General features: G+C 63.4%; 1 protein-coding gene across 4 annotated transcripts in view; it reads left to right on the top strand.

The window, feature by feature from the left end:
• Positions 1-257: 257 nt before the first annotated feature.
• The window catches only part of LRRC24 (leucine rich repeat containing 24), a 34,048-nt gene continuing 10,969 nt past the window's right edge, over positions 258-23,336 (top strand). The window contains exons 1-2 of one of the 4 annotated variants that reach the window (XM_075919961.1): positions 11,252-11,356; positions 12,392-12,541. Coding sequence is in view for 1 of the 4 variants with exons in the window: in XM_075919960.1 (XP_075776075.1) it covers positions 11,313-11,356 (44 nt within the window). In the remaining 3 variants the exon portion in view is untranslated. Of the gene's footprint in view, positions 3,126-11,198; positions 11,357-12,391; positions 12,542-16,311; positions 16,473-23,336 lie in introns of those variants that run through there. The other 3 variants (XM_075919962.1, XM_075919963.1, XM_075919960.1) reach the window with 3 other exon arrangements.

Below are 23,336 nucleotides of genomic sequence, written 5' to 3'. Positions count from 1 at the left end.
CCCCCCCGAGCTCCCTGCGCTAACCACTGGGCTTCATAGCACCCCCCTTGCTCGTTTTCAGCCTGCAGACCCTCCCCTCCCCCCCAGATCCCTGCGCTAACCACTGGGCGTCACAGCATCCCCCTTGCTCGTTTTCAGCCTGCAGACCCTCCCCCCCCCGATCCCTGCGCTAACCACTGGGCGTCACAGCACCCCCCTTGCTCGTTTTCAGCCTGCAGACTCTCCCCCCTCCCCCCCCGAGCTCCCTGCGCTAACCACTGGGCTTCACAGCTCCTCCTTTGCTTGCTCTCAGCCTGCGGACCTCCTGGACCAGGCTGCAGACTTGGCCACCCCCCTTTGGAGCTTGATCACGCCCTTGCCAGCCTCGGCTGGGTGGAGCTGGCATCTCAGAAATCTACTTCCACCCCCTGCCCTGAGCACAGCACGGAAACACGAGCCCCGGGCAGGGGAGGCTCCAAGCCACCCCCCAGCTGTCTCCCTGCTCAGGGCCGAACTCTTTTCATGGGCCAGACCCTGCTGCCCCTCAAGCTGGCAGAACTCCCGCCCATCTCTGGGGTTTGCTGCCCTCGGCCCCGGAGGGTTTCCTGTCGGGGGGCCGCAGAACCAGGCTGCCATCAGGCTGTGAGCGACGGTGGCAGGCCTGGGCCTCGTGCCACCCCCCCGGGGCTCAACCCACCCCCTCTGCCCTAGCTCAGAGTGCGGTCGGTGCCTCCCAAAGCCAGCTGGAGCCGAGGCCTCTGAGCCACTCAGCTCTCTGCTGAAAAGGCTTTTTGACCAGGGACTTCGTGCTCCGGGGCAGCTTTCGAGACCCCCTCAACCTGAGCCAGGCTGCGATGCACCCACCTCTGTGAGCAGCCGGGGGCGTGGAGCCTCGTCTGCATTCCTCAGCACCCATCAGTAGACAGGCCCAAGGCCCTGTCCTGGAGCAGTGTCGGAGTCAGCAGGAACGGGCCGGGTCAGCGCCAGCAGCCGGGGGGCAGGACCACAAGAGACATGTGCACGAGCATTGGGACCCTGGGCTGCTGGCTCCAGGGAATCAGGCTGCTGGGGGACTGTCACAAGGTGCCTCGGCTGGGAGTTTTGAGCCCCTGCTGATTGGAGGCGCCTCGGCGTTTGGCACCCAGGCGGGGGCACCAGAGGGGCTGTGCGCCCCCCGCGCAGTGGACAGGGTGGGTGTTCTGCACCTTTAGAAATGCTTCAGCCTGGGCACGTCTGCTGCCTTGTGCCTCAGTTTCCCCAGCTGTGAGCTTTGTGCGATGCCCGGTGCCCTCTGTGCAAAGTACCATGTGAGGGCTGCTCATTCCCACGCTGTGTGTCCGGGGGGGGGGGGGCTGTCCACTGCGGGGCTAAGCCCAGGACCCCAGACAGCAGCAGCCAAGTGGTTCATGGGTCGCGGTCCCCTCCCCCCGAACAGGCCTCCCCAGGCGGGCTGAGGTGCTCTCAGCCTTCGGCAGAGCCTGCCCCTGGCTTCTGGCTGGAAACACCCTCTGGAGGCGCAGCCGGGAGCAGACGTCACCCAGCCACGGGGGCTAAACCAGCCAGGCTGCCTCCGAGTACGTGGCACCGAGCACCGCCTGCCCGAGGGGCTGGAGAAAGGGCAGCATTGGAACCGGGCGCTGGGCACCGGGCGGGTCGCAAACAGCCCCTCTGCCCGCTGCCCTTCCCCACGCGCACGGGGCACCGGGCTGGGGTCTCTCGGAGCCCACCCGCGTGGGGTGGGGGCTGCGACAGCCACTTACTAAAGAGATGATTGGCTTGGGGGCCCAGGCTTAGGGATCCTGCCTTACTTTCCAGCTGGCAGGCCCCCCTGCAGAGGAGTCCGGTGCAGGGCGAGGGAGGCCCTGCTGTCCCGCCCGACACTGCTCTCCCCTGCGGGGTGTTCTCGGGGCTTCTCCAGCTGCGCTCTGGCCACGGCAGCCACTGGGCAGAGGGGGTGGCTGATCAGCCTGCCTGGGGCGGGGGGGGACAGGGGGTGCCAGGGGCCCTATGCGCAGAGAGCAGCCGCATGCTGGCAACTGCTGCTCCCGAAGCCACAGGCTGCCGTGAGCCGCGCCGGCCCCTCATCATCACACTCCAACCACGAACACGGAGACGAGGCGGAGGAAGGAGTTTGTAGGGAGCCGGTGAGCGAAGCGCCCGGTTTTATCTCCACGGAGCTGCACAGCCATTAGCACCTCCTACCAGCCAGGGGTCAGCCCCTAGGCCCCGCCCCTTATGCCCATGGCCCCGCCCCTTTGGGGCAGCCCATGACCACTGTCAAAATTCATGAAGTGCCAAAACGATCGCCCACCGCTGTTGGAAAGCGAGGCAGAGCCCAGCTGCGTTGGACACCGGGGCGGCGCTGATGGGGGGGGGAGCAGACCAAGACCCCAGGGTCAGTAGCCCCTGGCCCAAGCCACGTGGTGGATCCTCCGTCTCTGGATGACTTCAGAGCCTTTCGCTAGCGCAGCGTTTCTTAAACCGTATCCCCGGCACAGAGCCAGGGAGCCGCGAGGCAGTCGGGGGTGCGCCGCGGAGAGCAACGAATTCAAATGGCCGCCCTTAAAGGGGCAGGCGACTTTTTTTTTTTAACTCAGTAACTTTCCCCCGACCCTTTTTTCCTCGATAACGTTCCTCCCGACCCTTCCCCCCCCCCCCCCCCCGACTATTTTTTTTCTCAACAAAAATCCTTGGAGTTCCTCATGAAAAAAAATGATTGTTTGGTGTTCCTTGGTCTTCAAAAGTTGAAGAAACGCTGCGGTAGCAGGAAATCAGGAGGGCAGACGAGGGGCCTGGCAGGCCGTGGCCGCTCTGAGCTGAGCACGCGCGGAGCAGAGGATCCCTGGGCTAGGCCAGGGAGCGAGCCCCTCAGGGCAGCGGCCGCTCGCCTGTTGGCCAGGCAGTGGGGACAGGGCTGTTTGCTGGGAGGGGTGTTTTCCCCAGCCTGGCCCTTTGAATGGGCCGTGAAGCGTTCATCTGTCTCCACCCACCTGGTGAGTGGAGGCCCTGAGGGAGTTCAGGGCAGCCCAGAGAGCAGCAGGACCAAGTGTTGTATTTACTGTAGGTCCTACCTGTAAACAAAGCAAAGTCCATGCGGTGCCAGGAAGCTGCTAAGGAGGGTGGCAGCGCAGAAGCGGGGGGGTAGGGTAAGTACAGCTCCTGTCTATGCTGGCACCACTCCACTGGGGCTACGGGAGGAGCAAGGGGCAGGTGAAGCCCAGGAACTGAGTCTGGAAGAGCAGCCGGAGGCAGGGCTCTGAGCCCCGTCCAGGACTCTTGAAACGAGTCTGGACAAAGCCCTGCCTCGCGCCCTGGCGGGAAGCCGCTGTTCTGGCTGGGCTCACAGGCTGTTCCCCCACCCACCGCGAGTCCGTGGCAGCCCCCGGGAGGGCTTGGCCACCACGCGCCCGGAGCTGCACGTGCCGGTCATGCTGAAATCCCTCGGCCGGGTGCGGGGGGAGGTCTGGGAGCCACTTGTGGCTGCCGCCACAGGGCTAGCGGCCTACCCTGCACACGCCCCGGCACGGCCTGGGCGAATCCCTGCCGGCCTCGGGGCACGGCTCGGCCCGGTGAGAGCCGCTCCATGCCAGTTAGTCTCTGGCCCAGGAGCCGGAGCGGCTTCAGCGCGTTCGGAACCGGGACACGTTGCTCACCGGGAGGGGCCGTTTGGGCAGGAGACAGACCGAGCCCTGCAGTGCCCGGCTGGAGCCAGGAAAGGGCACGCGAGGGCGGGCAGCGAAGGCGGCAGCGCGGGGGGGGAGGAGGGTTCCCCTTAGTATTAGTGGCTCAGCACATGGGCCATGCCAGGGGCAGGCACGGCTGCCCTGTTTGGGGCAATCAGGTGAACACCATTGCATGGGATGTGAACACACGGCCACGGAACGGACGGATGTCAGCCCTGCCGCTCGCTCAGCCCAGCCGCTCGCTCAGGCCAGACACTCGCTCAGCTCAGCCGCTCGCGCAGGCCAGACACTCGCTCAGCCCTGCCGCTCGCTCAGCCCAGCCGCTCGCTCAGCCCTGCCGCTCGCTCAGGCCAGACACTCGCTCAGCTCAGCCGCTCGCGCAGGCCAGACACTCGCTCAGCCCTGCCACTCGCTCAGCCCAGCCGCTCGCTCAGCCCAGCCGCTCGCTCAGGCCAGACACTCGCTCAGCTCAGCCGCTCGCGCAGGCCAGACACTCGCTCAGCCCTGCCGCTCGCTCAGCCCAGCCGCTCGCTCAGGCCAGACACTCGCTCAGCTCAGCCGCTCGCGCAGGCCAGACACTCGCTCAGCCCTGCCGCTCGCTCAGCCCTGCCGCTCGCTCAGCCCAGCCGCTCGCTCAGGCCAGACACTCGCTCAGCTCAGCCGCTCGCGCAGGCCAGACACTCGCTCAGCCCAGCCGCTCGCTCAGCCCTGCCGCTCGCTCAAGCCAGACACTCGCTCAGCTCAGCCGCTCGCGCAGGCCAGACACTCGCTCAGCCCAGCCGCTCGCTCAGCCCTACCGCTCGCTCAGCCCTGCCGCTCGCTCGCTCAGCCCAGAGACTCGCTCGCTCAGCCCAGAGACTCGCTCAGCCCAGCCGCTCGCTCAGCCCTGCCGCTCGCTCAGCCCAGAGACTCGCTCAGCCCAGCCGCTCGCTCAGCCCTGCCGCTCGCTCAGCCCTGCCGCTCGCTCAGCCCTGCCGCTCGCTCAGCCCAGCCGCTCGCTCAGCCCTGCCGCTCGCTCAGCCCAGAGACTCGCTCAGCCCAGCCGCTCGCTCAGCCCTGCCGCTCGCTCAGCCCAGAGACTCGCTCAGCCCAGCCGCTCGCTCAGCCCTGCCGCTCGCTCAGCTCTGCCGCTCGCTCAGCCCAGCCGCTCGCTCAGCCCTGCCGCTCGCTCAGCCCAGCCGCTCGCTCAGCCCAGAGACTCGCTCAGCCCAGCCGCTTGCTCAGCCCTGCCGCTCGCTCAGCCCAGAGACTCGCTCAGCCCTGCCGCTCGCTCATCCCTGCTGCTTGCTCAGCTCAGACGCTCGCTCAGCTCAGACGCTCACTCAGCCCAGAGACTTGCTCAGCCCTGCCGCTCACTCAGCCCAGAGACTCGCTCAGCCCTGCCGCTCGCTCAGCTCAGCCGCTCGCTCAGCCGCTTGCTCAGCCCTGCCGCTCGCTCAGCCGCTCGCTCAGCCCAGCCGCTCGCTCAGCCCAGAGACTCGCTCAAATCAATTGCTCGCTCAGCCCAGCTGCTCGCTCAGCCCAGAGACTCGCTCAGCCCAGAGACTCGCTCAGCCTAGCCGTTCGCTCAGCCCTACCGCTCGCTCAGCCCTGCCGCTCGCTCAGCCCAGCCGCTCGCGCAGGCCAGACACTCGCTCAGCCGCTCGCTCAGCCCTGCCGCTCGCTCAGCCGCTCGCTTAGCCCTGCCGCTCGCTCAGCTCAGAGACTCGCTCAGCTCAGAGACTCGCTCAGCTCAGCCGCTCACTCAGCCCAGAGACTCGCTCAGCTCAGCCGCTCGCTCAGCCCAGCCGCTCGCTCAGCCCTGCCGCTCGCTCAGCCCAGAGACTCGCTCAGCTCAGCCGCTCGCTCAGCCCAGCCGCTCGCTCAGCCCAGAGACTCGCTCAGCTCAGCCGCTCGCGCAGGCCAGCCACTTGCTTGGCTCAGCCGCTCGCTCAGCTCAGCCACTCACTCAGCCCTGCCGCTCACTCAGCCCAGAGACTCGCTCAGCTCACCTGCTCGCGCAGGCCAGCCACTCGCTTGGCTCAGCCGCTCACTCAACCCAACTGCTTGCTGAGCCCAGCTGCTCACTTAGTAGAGCCACTTGCCCAACGTAACCTCTCACCCAGCTGCTCGCATCCGGGGCGGCCCTAGACGAGCTGCCAGCGACTGGCGCCCTAGGCGAGCCATGCAGTCGGCGCCCCCCCCCCAGCCCCTCAGTGATATTGCGTCACCATTTGGCGCCCCATTTAACTTGGCGCCGTAGGCGGCCGCCTAGTTCGCCTCTGTGGATGGGCCGCCCCTGCTTGCATAGCTCAGCCACTTGCTAAGCCCAGCCGCATTTCAGCCCAGACTGAGTTGAATTGTGGGAGTTGTAGTTCCTGGGGCTGATGGGAGCTGTAGGCCTTGCAGCCAGGCATGCTGGGAGTGGATGCTGTATATAAACACTCCTTTCTCTCCCCCAAGGGCAGGGAGTGAGGGGTGGCTGGGGAAAGGCCCAGGGGAGGGAGGGGGGATTGCTTGGGAGCTGGGAAGAGCTGAAGGTTATAGCCTTGCAGGGAACCATGTGGGACCAGCCCTGGACTGGTGTTTCTGGCTCGGAGGGACCCCAAGGGCGTGGCTGGGACCTTTCTCTGCTCTCCTGTCCCACTGAACACTTGTTACACTGGAGGTGGGGGCTGGGCCGAGCCTCTGGCCGTGGGGCAGTTGACGGGGAGGGCAACCGGCTTACAGCTGTGTGCATCCCTCTGTGGGCAGGGACCTGCGGCAGCCAGCCAAGCGCACGCCCCCTCCCGCTCGCTTTCTTGGACCCCCCCCCATCCTGTCTCAGGAGATCATCTGGGAAGAGGAAGCCACACGCTAGACATTCACCAGCTCTGCTAATTGGGCTGATCCAAGCACATCAGGGCAATTAGCACAGCGCTCGGGAAGCCGCGGGTTTGTTGACCAGCCTTTGCCGGCTACTTGAGTTTTACCGGCTCTCCATAAACCCCCTTTCACAGGCTCCAGACATGGGCCTGGCAGCAGGCCCCTGGGCAGGTCCGTCCGACACAGCCACGCCCTACGGGTGCTGGGGGTTCCCGGCCAGGACAGGGCCTGCCTGGTGCCTTGTGCCACGTGCGCTCACGGGGCAGCTGAGTTGCCGGCTGGCTTTGGACTGAGCTGAGGACATAGCAGCCGCGGGCTCCCTGCCCGGATTCCCCTCCTTGCCCATCTGGCCTGGTTGCACTGTGAGCACTGAGTGCAGTTTGGGGGGGGGGCAGGGGCTGCCCCCAGCTGCTAAGTGGTGCCGTTTGGGGCAGTGGTTCCCAGCCAGGGGACACACACACTGCGGGGCGCCCAGAAATATTGGCCTAGTTTTTCTCCAGGTGCCGTATAGAGCACCGGCGAGGTCGGCACAAGCTGACGTGCCCGACAGCCGCTGCTGGATACGCCACTCTCGCCACGACGCGCCGGCATGGGAAGACACTGGGTACAGGCCGGCTGTTTGATCTTGTGGGTATGTGGGCGCGCCGGGCGCCCTGACCCTTTGGTAGTGCGGGATCCGAGGCGGTGCCAACGGCGGCTTTGCATGCACCCCGCGTGCCAATTGGCCTCGAGAGGGGGACCAGGCATCTGGAAAGGGTGAGCCCCCGCCTTGGTGTGTCCGTACCGCCCCCTCCGCGGCCGGCCCGGGCCTGCTGACTTGGGCTAAGGGGGCTGTTTAATTGTGGGGTGTTTGGGATCAGGCCACACCCCCAGGTTCCGACCCTTCTGCCTCGCGGGCAGAGCCCAGTCCCAAACACACACTCACACCAGTTAAGCAGCCCCTTAGCCCAAGCCCTGCGCACCCAACTCGGCCAGCTGTGGGTTTGAATTGCAGACAGCCCCTCTGGGCTCTGTACAGCACCCCGGGGTGGGAAGGCCGCAGGTCAAGCCACTGCCGTGGCAACAGTCTGAAACCATTGCCCGTGTCTCATTCTGCTCCTGGATCTGCCTTCATTTCCCTGCTGGTGAGAACACGCCGGACTCCGTCCAGCTACCAGGGATCTCCAAGCACTTGTGCAAGCTGGGGGTCTTGCTCTGTTCCTCCCCTGTCCTTGCGGGGTGGGAGAGAAACTGAGGCATGGAGCAGGGGAGTGACTCCCCCATAGCTGTGCAGGTGTTGGTGTTAGAGCCAGGAGCCCTGTGAGACTGTCTCTTGTTCTAACCAGTAGGGGAGGCTGCCCACTGTTATCCATTACACCGCCCCCCCCCCCCACACACACTGCTGTCCCTGCACTAGCCTGTGAGCATGCAGACTGTGGCTAAGTTTGGAACCCGCAGGAGGCTCTTTGTTGACTCACAGGAATGGCTGGCCACTGTCGTCACTCAGCTGCCCCCCGAATAACAGCCTGTGGTGGTTCCTCACTCTGGGGTGCCTGGCACACAGAAGGGGAAACTGAGGCAGCGCTCGGTGGGGTGACTTGCCCAGGCCGTGTGGGCAGACCTGTGCGTGGCTGCACGACCCCAGCCCACACGGATTCCGAGAGCCCCTCCTGGGGAGCCGATGGCTTTGACTCCCGCTCCAGGGATTTCTAGGCTCTTTGCGAGCCCCAGGGTTATGCGGCTGGAGCGGGGGGGCTGCGAACTGCGGCGAAATGGCACCTTGGCTTGAGCGACAGAAAACTTAGCACAAGGGGCTAGTTAATTGCAGTGATGCCTGGCACCCTGCCAATGCCCTGGAGCAGCTGTGAGTCCTGGCAGCTGGGCTAATCGAGTAACTAGGAGAGCTGGGGAGCTAAGCAGGAGGGGGCCTGGTTAATATTTGGATGGGATCCCTTTTGGGAAGGGCTGTTGAATCAATACGGGGGGGTGGAGAAGCTGCTCCTAAAATCCCTGCTAGGGGAGGGGAGGGGAGGGCCTGGAGCCGGTTCCCCTTCCAGGGCTTGTGAAGTCTCCTCAGTGCTGCTGTCTTGCCATCTCTCTTGGGTGCTTTAGGCACCGGGGGGGTTAGACTAGCTCACCCAGGATTCAGCTGTTGCTTGCGTGTCCGGCTGAGGGCCTGTTATCTCTGCTGTGAGCGCAAAGGGCTGCTCCAGCCACTCTTTGGGGCTGTCTCTTCCTGCTGCGTCCGTTAAGAACATAAGAACGGCCGGACTGGGTCAGACCAAAGGGCCATCTAGCCCAGTGTCCTGTCTGCTGACAGTGGCCAGTACCAGGTGCCCCGGAGCGGGTGGACCGGAGACAATGATCAAGCGATTTGTCTCCTGCCATCCCTCTCCAGCCTCTGACAAACAGAGGCCAGGGACACCATTTTATCCCCTGGCTAATAGCCTTTTATGGACCTAACCTCCATGAAATTATCCAGCTTCTCTTTAAACTCTATTATAGTCCTAGCCTTCACAGCCTCCTCTGGCAAGGAGTTCCACAGGTTGACTACACGCTGTGTGAAGAGGAACTTTCTTTTATTAGTTTTAAACCTGCTATCCATTAATTTCATTTGGTGTCCTCTAGTTCTTCTATTTAGGGAACTAATAAATATCTTTTCTTTATTGGCCCTCCACACCACTCATGATTGTATAGACCTCTATCATATCCCCCCTCAGTCTCCTCTTTTCTTGTGATCTTCGGATCTGTTCAACTGGCGACCCTCACATCCCGTTTGTCCACGTTAAGAATATTTGTCATCCTTACATCCGGCTACAATGCGCCAAGCCGGTGCTCGTCTGTGTCCCCGGGAACTCATGCTCAGGTGCGCTGCCTGCTCCGAGGTCTGCTCACCACGCTGGCCACACAGGAAATGAAATTCACATGGTCCCGGGGCTTTTCCTGTTCACCTGGAGAGCTGTAGAGTTGAAAGTCCTGGCCAGAGAGGGCACCGCGAGGCACTGCTGGACACCTCCAGGAGGCCAAGAATGTTGATTTTTCACAGCACTGCGTCTGCACTGCCATAAAGTTAACCATGCAAGGTTGAATTTAGTGGTAACTCCTCATGAAAGCAGGAGCACAGAAATCGTCTTTAACGGCCCTTTAAGTTGGTGGTGCGGGCTTGGTAGTTTGGGATCATTGTTTAGAAAAATCAACTTTATGCGGCTAAATGTGATCTAAACCCCCAGGATAGACCATTCCTAAGTAACACTGTTATTCCTGCCTGCCTGTGTCTGTCCGGCTGTTGTAATCTGGCCGTCCACCACCATACATCGTGCTCTGTCCAACCATGCCTATGTCCTGCAATCCCTGTGCTCCTGTTCACACTCACACACAGCCCTCTGTCCATCCATCCTCCCCATAATTAGGGCCCTAGCAAATTCAGGGTCCATTGTGGTCAGTTTCACAGTCCTGGGATTTTAGAAACTACACCTTTCATGATTTCAGTCGGAAACTGAACAGTGTTGTAATTGTTGGGGGTCCTGGCCCAAACGTAAGTTGGGAAGCGTCGGGAGGTTAGTGTTAGGGGCGTGTTGCTACCCTAACTTCTGTGTGGCTGTTGGCAACAGCATGGCTTCCGTGCTGGGCAGCTGGAGAGCAGCGGCTGCTGGCCAGGAGCCCAGCTCCGAAGGCAGCACCATTGCCAGCAGCAGCACAGACGTGAGGCTGGCACGGTGTGGCATTGCCACCCTTCCTTCTGTGCTGCTGCCCGCAGAACTGGACCCTCAGTCAGCAGCTGCCACTCGCTGGCTGCCCAGCTCCGAAGGCAACAGGGCAGACGTACGGGTGGCTTGATCCGGTGCTGCCGCTCTTACTTCTGTGCCGCTGAGCCGGGTACCCGGCCAATGCCCACGGCTCTCCAGCCGCCCACCTCTGAAGGCAGCGCAGAAGGAAGGGGGCCAATAGCACAGCTCTCCTAAAATAAACTTGCAACTCCCTCTTGGGGCCGGACCACTGCTCCCTGTGGCTTTGTAGTTCCATGTGTGGCATGAGTTTTGTGTACCAATATGGAAATGCTGCGCGTAACAAAATTCACTCTGGACCTGGGCTGAGGTGGGAGTAGGGCCTAGGGCTTCGGAGTGTGAAAGGGGGCTCGGGATTGGGGCAGAGGGCTAGGGTGTGGGGGGTGAAGGCTATCTGTGTGTGTATGTGTGTGTGTATGTGTTTGTCTATGTGTTATCAGTTTGTCTGTTCTATCAGTGTATGTGTGTTATGAGTGGGGGGAGGGGAGGCTATCTGTGTCTGTGTGCGCTGTCAGTGTGTGTGTGTGTTATCCATGTCCTGTCAGTGTGTGTGTGTGTGTGTGTGCAGTCAGTGTGGGGAGAGAGGCTGTCAGTGTGTGGTGTCTCTGTGTGTGTGTGTGTGTGTGCTGTCAGTGTGTGTTATCCATGTCCTGTCAGTGTGTGTGTGCTGTCAGTGTGGGGAGAGAGGCTGTCAGTGTGTGGTGCGTGTATGTGTGTGTGTGTGCGGGGAGGTTATCGGGGTGTGTGTGTGTGTGTGTGTGTGTCTGTGTGTGCGCGCGCTGTCACTGTGCGCGCATCCCGGCGCCGCACCCCGCAACCTGCCCCGCACGGGCTGGCGGGGCTCCGGAGCGTGACATCACATCGCAGGCCCGCGATTGGCCGAGCAGGGCTGACGTCAGGCGGAGCCGCCAATCGGCGGCGCAGCAGCGGCCGGGCTGCGGGTCGGTCCCGAGGCGCGGGCAGAGCGCGGGGCGCGCAGCGCAGGGCGGCGGGCGCAGCGCAGCGGGGCCGGCGGGGCTGCGCGGAGCGGCGCGCTGGGCGGATGCCATGGACGGGGAGCGCTGGCCAGGCAGCCCGCCCGCGCAGGTGAGCCGGGCCGGGTGCTGAGTGGGGCGGGGAGCTGTGGGGCAGCCCCCTGGAGCGGACGGGAAGGCGGCAGGCGAGCGGGGACTCCTGGGTTCCCTTCCCGGCCCTGTGCCCCCCATCTCTGCAGTCAGGAGCAGTGGGTCAGAGCGTGGGGTGAATCAGGGGCTCCGGAGATGCAGGGTGCCAGCCTCAACCGTGGGGGGGTCCCTGTGGGATCTGTCAGCCCCTCCCCCATTCAGTCACGGGCTGTCCAGGGGCCCTAAGTGGGGCTGATGCCCCCCCCCGCATGCTGCCCCATTGATGCCTAAGGGGCGAGTCAGGGTGGCCCTGAGCCCAGATGTCTGGGGGGGAGGGAGCTGGTCTGGGGTGGGCGCTGCCAGCTTGTGGGGGAGGGCGGGGGTGCTAAGAAGAGTTGGGTCCCAGGTGGGGCTGGGGCAGAGCGAGAATAAAAGGATTGGGGGGTAAGACAGAGACCAGTTGGGGGGAGAGAGAGAGACTCAGGGTTCAATGGGAAAAGCCAAAGGGGCGGAGGGGGGAGTCCCAGCCCAGAGCCTCCCTGTCTCCCTTTGCCTGTGAGAGAGGGTCCCTGCCTGCTACTGCCCCATGGGGGGCAAGATTCCCCCCACAGGTGCGAGCCCAGAATTGGGGGACCGAGTTCCCCCCCAGTACAGGGCACTTGGGAATTCCAGGGCAGGGTGATCTCTCCCTCCACACACACACCCCCCCCGCCTGCAGCCTCCTCCTTCACCCCCCCGGGCAGGGGCACAGGTGTGTTGTGACTTGTACTGTGCAGTGTGTGTGTGAATCCAGAGTCCTGAGGAGCGCTCGGTACCGGCTGATGTGCCACTCCCGGTGTGTGTGTACGTGTGTGCACCGCTGGTGGCTGGAATCAACTCTGCCCAGCTGTGTCACAAGCCCCATACTGCTGACAGCCAAGGGAGAGTCTCCTTGGCTGGAGTGGCACGGTCTGTGCATTTGGAGCATGAAGATCTCTAGTGTCTTTCACTGAGACGGGCTGGTTATGGGCGGTTACAGGGTATGCACGGATCAGCTGGTGGCAGTGTGCCCCTCTGCCGGGGGAAGGGTGTTATCTGACTGTACTGCTGGTGAAAGATGCAGTGTTGATGGTCCTGGCGGCTGATCCCTGGAACAGACGGAGCCCAGGCAACAGTAGACTCACTCCAGGTGGGTTCTGCCATGGACTAGGGGATAGGGCATTCACCTGGGGAGGACAGGGTGGTGGGTTCAAATCCTGCCTCCCTGGGAGAGGCAAGTACAGGCTGCCCCTGGATATGGGCTGAGACACCAGCTGGGGCTGGATTGCCAGAGGGACTCGAGTAACGGGCATGGCGGGGGCTGAGCCGTTGACAATGTGGCCCCAGGCTGCTGTCATGCGAAGAGTGGGTCAGAGCTGGCCGAGAGGGGCTTTGGTGTTAGTCCCAGTGCAGAGCGCGCCCCGGGGCGGAGGGCTGCCAGGCGGCTGCCTCTACTGAATCGGAGCTGGGGTGCTGTCGGGCTCGGTGGCTGCGGTGACCTCTGCGCACCTCGGGCACTGGTTTGACTTTGGGTCGTTTGCTGTCTTGCCTGGCGGCTGGCGGCTCAGCCAAAGAGCCCCACACGTCCAGTAAGTCACTGATCCGGAGCCAGTTTGGGAAGCTAATCGTGATACTGTCACTGATTGGACTGGGGCCGTGTCCATGTGATCCCCACTACCCGCTAGGCTAGGGTATTGAGTTCAGTTGTGTGTCACAGGCCCTGTACTGCTAACAGCTGAAGGGATTCTCCCATAGTGCAGACGGGAAAGATCTGGCCTTTCAGAGCAGGCAGCTCTGGTTCTCTCCTTGCGGTCGCTCTGCCGTTCCATGTATATTTGTTACGTTACGTTCCCTGGCAACGGAAAAGTTGGTCTCAGCAGCTTCTGTGGTGCTATTGCACCGAGTTACCTGAGTCACTGGTAGGCAGCATGGCAGCCGGGGGAGCCTGTCCCAGGGTTTTCATATCTTCCTGCAGGCCTGGCGTTGCACTAGCCAGCGACCCCCGAACCCCACTGCTGTGAAAGCCAGGCATGTGTTTGTCTCGGATCAGCCCGTTCCGAGGCACCTGCCGTGTACAATGGGCTCTGTGCGGTCGGAGCAGGAGCATTTGAATGGACTGAGGAGTTTGCAGGCAACGCCACAGACAGCAGCCAGGCAAAACCGCAGCCAGGACAAGGCATCTGGGACGAGCGGAGGCTCAGGAGAAGCCCTGGGAGAGGGACAGGTGCAGCCTGGAGACTGTAGCAATAGGATCAGGGAAGTAGAAAGTGTCGTTATCCCTTTTTACAGATGGGGAAACTGAGGCATGGCATGGGTACGGGCCACAGGGTAAGTCGGTGGCGGCAGTGGTAAGAGAATGCAGCCGCTCCTGGCGGTGGCTCTCTTGCTGGTCCATGCTTAGCTAGCTGCAGACATTAGTGTAGCCCCCGCATCCCTGCCACGCTCCACTTCTAAGAGCTCTGCTATTCCCCGGAGGTTGGGAGGGGCCGTGGGCTTTCCCTTCGCTTCCTGCCCCACTCTGTAGGACTGCGGTGCACCGCTACGTGGCAGAGGCGCTCCACCCCAGAGGTGGCTGCATTTCAGGGGTGGATGACGGGATATAGCCCGTGGAAAGGATCCTTGGACGGAAGAGTTGTCTCCTGAGTCAGCTCCTGCGTGTGCTGTGCCCTGCCAGTGCCTGCGTGGCGGGAAGGCGCCCAGCACCCCAGACACCCTCTGGGCCCGAGCTCTCAACTTCCCTTCGTTTGAAAGCCTGGCTGGTGCGCTGAAATCGCAGGGCGGGTTGTGAATAGGAGCGGGAGGTGCGAGCCCCAGAGCGCTGTGTCGGAGACGGGCCCTGCCGTGGGGGAGGAGAAATAGAGACCCACGTGCTCCGGACTCCCAGCCGAGGACGCGTGCCTCGAGCCAAGCCCCAGCCTCCGGAAGCGCTGCCCGGCTCAATGGGGGGGTGGACCTGCTGCGCGTTCACGCCCCCTGGCGTGCCAGGCTAGCGAGCGGCCGGCACACAAGGAAGGACAGGCAGTGAAACTCCTGGGACCCTCCGGCTGCTCCGGCGCCGAGCTAACTGCTCGCGGCTTGCCAGGGTCGGCATTGCGCTGTGGAGCAGGGCAGCACCGCGCCGTGAAAGCAGCCGCGTCGCCTGGCACGAGGGACACGAGGCTCTGGCGTGCGCCTGCACGCGCGCTTCCGCTCCAGCCCACGCCTGTGCTGACGCACGTGGGCCCCATCAGCACGCACCAGAGAGGGCACAACTCCGTGCTAAAACACGCCCTTGTGCACCAACGCATTCGCCCCAGCTGCTCATACGCACGTGCAAACCCACACGTGCAAAGGGAAGTGCAATGGGATGTGCCTGCGCAGGCGAAAAGCCAGCATCTGTCACGTGCCACAGCACTCACTTCCGTGCACTCGTGCACGCTCCCCACGGCACGAGTGCCAGCCCCTCTGGATGGGCGGGGAGACAGACACACAGACACACCCTGCAGCTCTTGTTTTGCCGCATGGCCCTGCTGCTGCAGGCAGGTGTAACAGGGAGACTCTCTGGTTTAGCTTTTGGGGGGGAGGTGTTTAAATCTCCTAGTCCCGGTGAAAAGCCCCCAAAATGTGTCCCCTGGAGCTCAAACCAGCCGGTGAATGACAAGCCCCTGCACCTTGTAATTGTTTACACTCTCCTGACTTTGGAGCCAGTCTTGCGACCTTGTGGGGCCGGCTGGCGGTTTTCGAACAGGCAGAGCGGGTGTTGCCGGCGAGGTTGTACCTGGAGACCAGGAAGCAACCGGTATCGGTTCCCCTGGGGTGTGGGCTGGCGGCAAGGGCCAGTCTCTGTGTTAAGTGCAGCGAGCGCATCTGTGCTGGCCCCAGAGGGTCTCAGAATGAGGGAGGCAGTCTGCTTCAGTGGTTAGAGCAGGACGGGTCTGTTGTGGCCTTGTGTGAGAGTCTCTGGGTTCGTCTCCTCCCCTGTCTGTGCCCCCCCCGGCCGCCCCTGGCTGTTCGAATGGGGGCGCGATCAATGGCTCCTGTTACGCTCTGCCCGGCCAGGGCTGTGCATGGTGGCTGCCCAGCGCTGGCGCACGGGGAGGGAAGGTGTTTCACGAGCGGCTGTCAGCTCACCGGGCGTGTCTCCCACCCGGCCGGGTCACAGCCCCTCCCAGGACAGGCGAGGGGCCGGAGCCACGCTGAGGTGTCTGCCTGGCTTTCTTCTGCTTCATGCTCCCACGAGCTCCTTGGTCCCAGCCCCACAGCTGGGGTCCCTGCAGCCCGGCCAGCCCCCTCGATTCCCACAGCCCTCAGCTAGGCCAGCCTGGGGCTCCCCACATGGCCAGTGCCTCCCAATCCCAACCTACAGCCCCCCCAGGTGTCCCACTCTGGGATCCCCCCAAAGTTCTTACAGCCCCTCCCCTCCCCCCGCTGCCTCTAGCTTCTCCCAAGCAAAGATGGTTTTGGTAAACTGCAGGGTCAGGCCAAAAGGCCTGGCCCCACGGGGCAGCTCCTGTCCTAGCCTGGCCCTTGGCAGAGGGCATGAGTGACGTGCAGCATCAAACCTCAGTTTGCACCCCCCCATTCGTCATTGCCCCCCCCCTCCCCCCCGCATGCTGCATCTGCTCCTGGCCGGGAGCCCGCTCTGCTCTCTTGACTGGGGGAGATTCTGGGGGGCGGTCTTGGCACATCCCAGCAGAGACTGAGCTGAGCCCATCCAACTCATCTCACTGATGGCCTGGGACTGGCGCTTCCTTCAGAGCCGGAGAGACGGGCCCTGCCCAGTCTGGCGGCAGCCACAGGGGCGTGTCCAGTGCGTGAGCCCCCCCCAGCTCCAGTGAGGTCTCTCTAGGCGAGAGAGGCATGGCTGGATCCCCCTGTGGGCCAGCAGCCGAGTTCGGGGGCTGAGCTCCAGGATGAAACGTTCCTCTGTGCTCCCCTTAGGGCAGTGGCGCTGGGGTGTCCGTAGAGCCCCTGTCCCCAGAGCATCGCTGTGCCTGCAGTCTGTTATCCCCACCCCCTGGGATGCCAGCTGGACCCCCATTGTACAGATGGGAAACTGAGGTACCGAGCGGCTGAGTGATTTGCCCCAAGTCACACAGGAGGTATGGGGGAGCAGGGGCCCAAAACCAGGGGTCAGCCTTCTTCTCCCTGGTCACTGTGGGCCAAGGAGGCAGCGTGGCCTAGCAGTTAAAGCACAGGACTCCAGCGTTCCATTCCCAGCCCCACCACTGACTCTGCGAGTCCCTTCCCCTTTCCTTGCCTCAGTTTCCCTCAACAATCCTCACTCCAGTGACATCACTGGGTGTGCAAATGACATTTCTCCCCCCCCCCATGGGGGGGCGCACACACCACCCGGGCAATGCTGTCGTCTCCCGCCCCTGCGTTCAGAGTGAGGAGCAAATGGGCGTCTGTGTGCGTGGGAAGAGCAAGGGGGAGCGGGCCGGAGGCGCGGAAGGCATCTCCCTCTGCAAGGTGCCGGAGCGAGGCTCCGGCGTCCTGCCAGTGGCATCGGCTCTGGAGTGCGCTGCCCGGCAGGGCAGGTTTGTGCCAGCCTTGGGAGGCAGGGCTCTCAGCTGGGGGAAGGGGGCAGGAGCGAGGTGAGCGAAGAGCGGGGAAGAGGAACACGTGTGAGGGAGCAGTGCTGCCTAGTGAGTGAAGCGCAACGCTGGAGGTCAGGACTCCTGGGTCCTGTTCCTGCTTTGGGAGCGGGGGGTTAGGGCTGGGGGGGGGGGTCAGGACTCCTGGGTCCTGTTCCTGCTTTGGGAGCGGGGGGGTGAGGGCCGGGGGGGGGGGGGTCAGGACTCCTGGGTCCTGTTCCTGCTTTGGGAGCGGGGGGGTGAGGGCCGGGGGGGGGGTCAGGACTCCTGGGTCCTGTTCCTGCTTTGGGAGCGGGGGGTGAGGGCAGGACTCCTGGGTCCTGTTCCTGCTTTGGGAGCGGGGGGGTGAGGGCCGGGGGGGGGGGGGGGTCAGGACTCCTGGGCCCTGTTCCTGCTTTGGGAGCGGGGGGTGAGGGCCGGGGGGGGGGGGGGGGTCAGGACTCCTGGGTCCTGTTCCTGCTTTGGGAGCGGGGGGGGTGAGGGCCGGGGGGGGGGTCAGGACTCCTGGGTCCTGTTCCTGCTTTGGGAGCGGGGGGGTGAGGGCCGGGGGGGGGGTCAGGACTCCTGGGTCCTGTTCCTGCTTTGGGAGCGGGGGGGTGAGGGCCGGGGGGGGGTCAGGACTCCTGGGTCCTGTTCCTGCTTTGGGAGCGGGGGGGTGAGGGCCGGGGGGGGGGTCAGGACTCCTGGGTCCTGTTCCTGCTTTGGGAGCGGGGGGGGAGGGCCGGGGGGGGGTTAGGACTCCTGGGTCCTGTTCCTGCTTTGGGAGCGGGGGGGGGGGGGCCGGGGGGGGGTTAGGACTCCTGGGTCCTGTTCCTGCTTTGGGAGCGGGGGGGAGAGGGCCGGGGGGGGGGTCAGGACTCCTGGGTCCTGTTCCTGCTTTGGGAGCGGGGGGGGGGGGAGGGCCGGGGGGGGGGGTTAGGACTCCTGGGTCCTGTTCCTGCTTTGGGAGCGGGGGGGGGAGGGCCGGGGGGGGGGTCAGGACTCCTGGGCTCTGTCCCAGGCTCTGGGAGGGGGGGTGTCTAGTGGGTTTGGGAGCCCGGACCCCTGGCTTCTATTCGTGATTCTGCCACAGAATCCTGGCGAAATCCCTGCCCCTCGTCTCTGTTCTCCCCTTCCCGGGGGATCCGTAGCCCCTGACGCTGCCCTGCCCTCAGTCAGGCGGGGCGTGTGGGCAAGCCCGGTGCCCTATGGCGAGGGGGAGCCGGCAGGGGGTGCAGAGAGTCAGTCACTGACGCAGGCAGCCGCTCCCCCGCCTACCCCTCTGGGCATCCCCCTTCCCCGCACACACCATGTCACCCGCCCGGCCACGCGCCCATCGCCCTTTCCCCAGGCCCCCCCGACGGTGCCACCTGCCTCCCCACTGGGGTCAGGCCCCTGTGCAGCCCAGCAAGTCCTGCAGCCCCCGCCCCCCGCCGGGGGCTAATCCCTCGCCAGAGAAGCTGGAGGCCCAAATCCCGGCCCTGTAAGCGGCTTTGGAATTATTGGAGCTCTCTAAATACGCCATGACACCCGCCGGAAAGAGGCCTAAGCTGATAGCAACCCCCTGGGATTCCTCTGCAGCAACCCCCCCCCCCCCACCCGCCCGGGTATCATGCCCTCAGCACGCCCCCACCCGCCCGGGTGCCACGCCATCAGCCCTCCCCCCCCACCTGCCCAGGTGTCACACCCTCAGCCCTCCCCCCCCGCCCAGGTGTCTCGCCCTCAGCGCTCCCCCCCCCACCCGCCCGGGTATCATGCCCTCAGCACGCCCCCACCCGCCCGGGTGCCACGCCATCAGCGCTCCCCCCCCCGCTGGGTGTCACGCCCTCAGCCCTCCCCCCCCCACCTGCCCAGGTGTCACACCCTCAGCCCTCCCCCCCCGCCCAAGTGTCTCGCCCTCAGCGCTCCCCCCCCCCCACCCGCCCGGGTGTCACGCCATCAGCGCTCCCCCCCCCACCCGCCCGGGTGTCACGCCCTCAGCCCTCCCCCCCCCACCTGCCCAGGTGTCACACCCTCAGCCCTCCCCCCCCCCGCCCAAGTGTCTCGCCCTCAGCGCTCCCCCCCCCACCCGCCCGGGTGTCACGCCCTCAGCCCTCCCCCCCCACCTGCCCAGGTGTCACACCCTCAGCCCTCCCCCCCCGCCCAGGTGTCTCGCCCTCAGCGCTCCCCCCCCACCCGCCCGGATGTCACGCCGTCAGTTTCTTGTGGCTGTTGTGGGGATTTCCCCTCCGTTGCTGTTTTCACCCTTCCTCAGTTGCCGTGTGTTGGTGAAGGGGCAGCTTCTCCAGTGGCTGCCTATTTTATTTGGCTTGGAGCCGGTTGGGCTCCGTGGCGCCGGGCGCCGCACGGTGGGACAGTCCCTGCCCTGGCAAGCTCACCGGCTACTGGTGGGTTACGCTCCCCCATTCCCGAGCTGCCGGGAGTGTGAGTGATACACCCAAGGTCACACGGGAAGTTTGTGTCAGAAGCAGGAATCAATTCCCGGGTCCGTGCTGTGAAAAAGCCGTTAGGGGCCCCACCCTGGCCTGGGTAATGCTGGGCATGCGTATAGGCCTGAGGCCCGGGCCTGTCGGCTCCTGCAGTGAGGCTGTTGCTCCGTGCAGCGTGATGTCTTGGCTCTGCTGCTCCCGGGGCCAGAGGGGCAGGCCAGCGCCGTGCCTGCCTGGCAGCTGGGAGGAACGGAGTGGAGAGATTCCCCTCTCCCCCTGCGGCTGTGGAATGGGCTGTCACGGGGGCGGGGTGCAGGCGCGGGCCAGGGACGGAGGAGGACACAGGAGCCAAGTTACAGAGAGACGTGGGGCGGCTCCGGGGTCTCCTCTAACTGTCGGCCCTGGTGGGGGGATGCAAGTGCAGAGGGGGTGTCAGGAATTGCTGGCGCTTTGCGCTGTCCCCTGAGCAGGGAAGGGTGCCCGGGAGGTGTGGGGAGTTAACACCCTAGAATTCCGCCCCCTGCACCCGCTCTGCTGCGCGGCTCCAGCCTGGGGACCTTCCTCCGTCCCCCCTCTGCCGTGTGTCTGCGTGGGTCACTTCAGCAGCTCCCCGCCACGCTCGGGGACCCCTGCCCCCTCCCCTCCGTCCTCCCCTGCTGCGTTGGATTGATGCCCCCGCGCAGCGGCTGGCTCGTCCCCAGCTGAGCAGGGCGGGCAGCTCGAGCGAGACTTCAGCAGCTGGGAGGCGGCCCTGCCCCCCTCGGCGAGCAGATGGCTGCCCGCCCGCCGCGGGCTCTGGATGAAACGGGAATCGAGCCGAGCGCGCTTTCCGCTTGGGCCTGGAAGGCGATTCAGGAAGCGCGGGAGCGAACGTTCGCTCTGGGTCCAGGAGCCCCAGGGCCAGGCAGACAGGGATCCCCAGCACGGCCTCGACGACGCCGGCCCTTTAAATGACAAACCAGAGCAGCTGGCGCTGCCCTGGACCTGGATGCTGGGCATGCAGCCTGCCAGGACTAGAGGGGCTAGCTGCAGTGCATGCTGGGAACTGTAGTCTTCACTGGCTTCCCTCTGTGCCAGGGTCACTGCACTGCCCTGGGGCACGCTCGGCGCTGGCACCCGTCCAGTTGGTCCTTCCGGTGAGACGCAGGAGGCAGGCGCATGGCTCCGAGCTGGTGTAACCTGGGCTGGGCTGGACTTCACTGCCCTTCTCCAGAGCCTTCAAATCCCAACTCCCCGGGAAAAGCGGCTGGAGCTCCAGTGTTCAGGCTCCAGGGATTCTCAGCAAGGATAGCCTGGGCTGCGCCTCCTCCCCTTCAGTCCCCAAAGGAACCCCAGACGCGGATTTCACAAAAACTTATGAAAGCTCCTGATGACGCACATCGTAATCCGATGTGTACGACGTAACCGTACTGCGTTATAACCCACCGGTGTCGTCACAGTCAGGGGCGGATATAGGGCAGGGCGAATGGGGCGGCCGCCCCGGGCCCCGCGCTTCAAAAAGCCCCGCGCATGCGCTGTGGCAAAGGGGGGCCCCGCGGAAATATACTGCCCGGGGCCCCGCAGAACCGTCATCTGCCCCTGGTCACAGTGATGAGAAACTTCCAGCAAGAGAAACCCAGGAGTAAAGTGTGGTCAGCTCAGTCCACGCAAAACTCAGTGAAGAAGAAACTGAGAGCTCCCAAAAGCTTAGGGGGAGTTCGCCAGAGTCGCAGGGTCTCTGATTCCCAGAGCTGCACGATTTGCTGAGCCTGAACCCTCTCTCCCCTTGCTTGTAGTGATCCTCCATTGGGATCCAGACAAACTCCTCCGCGGTGGATCCTGGCTGGCCCAGCCAGCTCGCTGGTTAATCTCTCGGTGTGTCTACACTACAGAGGTTTTCCAACAACCAGTACTTACGTCCACACTGCTATTGCGTTCTTGCGACAGACAGTCGAAAGAATGGAGACGTTTTTTCCGACGGCGGTAAACTTCATTCTGCGAGAGAAGCCTTTTTCCAAAAAAGCTTTATGGGAAAAAGGTGCGTGTGGACGCGGAAGAGAGGCCTCCAGGAAAAAGCACCGGTGCCCTGGTGGCCATTCCGTCCCCAGTAGTCACAGCGTAAATGCGAGAGAGCGTCCAATCAGTGTGGACACTATCTTTCAAAAAGGGGTAATCCACACACCTAGGCTATGTCTTGCGCCAGAAATATGCAAATGAGACTAAACGTGGAGTATCGCCGAGCCTCATTTGCATACCTAATGAGCCGTCTTTTTTTCAGAAGAGACTCTTGCGCCAGAGGGAGCGTCTACACTGCCCTTTCTTGCGCGAGAAAAACTTACTTGTGCAATGCAGCTACGCTGATTATTTTCAGGAAGAACGGCATTGCGCAAGAGGGGTTTTCTTGAGCAAGAAGGGGCAGTGTAGACAGCTCCTTCTGGCGCAAGAGCCTCTTCTGGAAAAAAGGCAGCTCGTTAGGTATGCAAATGAGGCTTGGCGATATTCCACACTTAGCCTCGTTTGCATATTTCTGGTGCAAGAAGCCGCGAGTGTAGATGTAGCCCTAGTGTGGTTACTGAGCAATGCAAGTGGTACCTAGACCACAGCAAGAGTGAAGACCAAGAGACCTGTATAGCACGGGCTGGGAGCCAGCTGGCTTTTAGCTCAGAGGGTAGAGGCTCCTATACTCAGCTCCAGAGGGCCCAGGTTCAAATCTGCGGTGTGGTGGTAGTTACAAGGGCAAATCGTGTTTTTGTTGCAGTTTTCCCCTCCCGGGTACTCCAGGCTATAATTAACATGCCCATGTGCCCTGCTAGAGGGGTAACCTGCAGGAGTCAGTTTAGGAGCAGCCCGCCAGTGCACAGAGCCCGGGCTGCAGGGTGCAGGTGCGTTTGGACGGGCTCCCTGGCGGGCTGGCGTCGCTGCCCAGGACGGGGCGTCTCTCCGGGACTCGCAGGCAGCGAGCGGCAGGGCGGGTGTGGAAAACGAACAGCCCCACGCAGACGCTCGGTGTGAGAATAGCGGCTCCTGGACTCAGTCGTTGCATTGGGCGGGGATCAGCCAATCCACTCCCGCCCCAATGGCCAGGGGAGCGGAGCAGCCAGGTGGAGACCTGACGGGTGGGGTGCTGGGACCAGCTCCGCACTCTGGAGCAAGCCGGCAGCGCCTGTGTGTGGCGGGCTGGCTCGCCGGGGCCCTCGGGGTGCATGCAAGGGGCAGGGCCAACCTGGGAACGGAGGGGGCGCTCTGCTGGATTCTCCAGCTCTGTGGTATCTTTGGGGCAGGCAGGGGCCTCTCCCCTTTGTGCTGTCTGTGCTGGGCCAGGATGTCGGTCTGGCATGACCTTCTCAATCAACAAGGGAATGCAACCCAGACGGGGCTACTGTCTGGTGGGTGCATAACTGGCTGGAGAACCGTCCCCAGAGAGTCGTTATGAACAGTTTGCAGCCAGGCTGAAAGGGCAGAACACGTGGGCTCCACAGGGGTCTGTTCTGGGACCGGTTCTGTTCAATAGCTTCGTCAGCGATTTACACACCGGCATAGAGAGGATGCTGGTTAGTTTGAAGATGATCCCAAGCTGGGAGGGGTTGCGAGTGCTTTGGAGGAAGGGTCAGAATTCAACAGGATCTGGGCAAATTGGAGAAACGCTCTGAGGGAAACAGGATGAAGTTTGATAAGGACCAATGCAAAGTGCTCCTCTTAGGGAGGAACAATCTGTGTCTCACACACAGAACGGGAGGCGACTGTCTAGGAAGGAGCACGGCTGAAAGGGATTTAAGGGTCTTACTGGATGACAAGCTAAATACGAGTCAACAGTGTGGCACTTGCAAAAAAAAGCAAACGTGATTCTGGGCTGCATGAACCGGAGTGTGGTGAGCAAGACACGAGGAGTCGTTCTTCCGCTCTGCTCTGCGCTGGTTAGGCCTCAGCTGGAGTATTGTGTCCAGTTCTGGGCACCGCATTTCAGGAAAGATGTGGAGAAATT

The sequence above is a fragment of the Pelodiscus sinensis genome, chromosome 2 (assembly GCF_049634645.1).
Source record: "Pelodiscus sinensis isolate JC-2024 chromosome 2, ASM4963464v1, whole genome shotgun sequence".
NCBI lineage: Eukaryota > Metazoa > Chordata > Testudines > Trionychidae > Pelodiscus > Pelodiscus sinensis.
The sequence above is the reverse complement of the archived record's forward strand: the minus strand, read 5'-3'. Positions and strand labels throughout refer to the sequence as shown.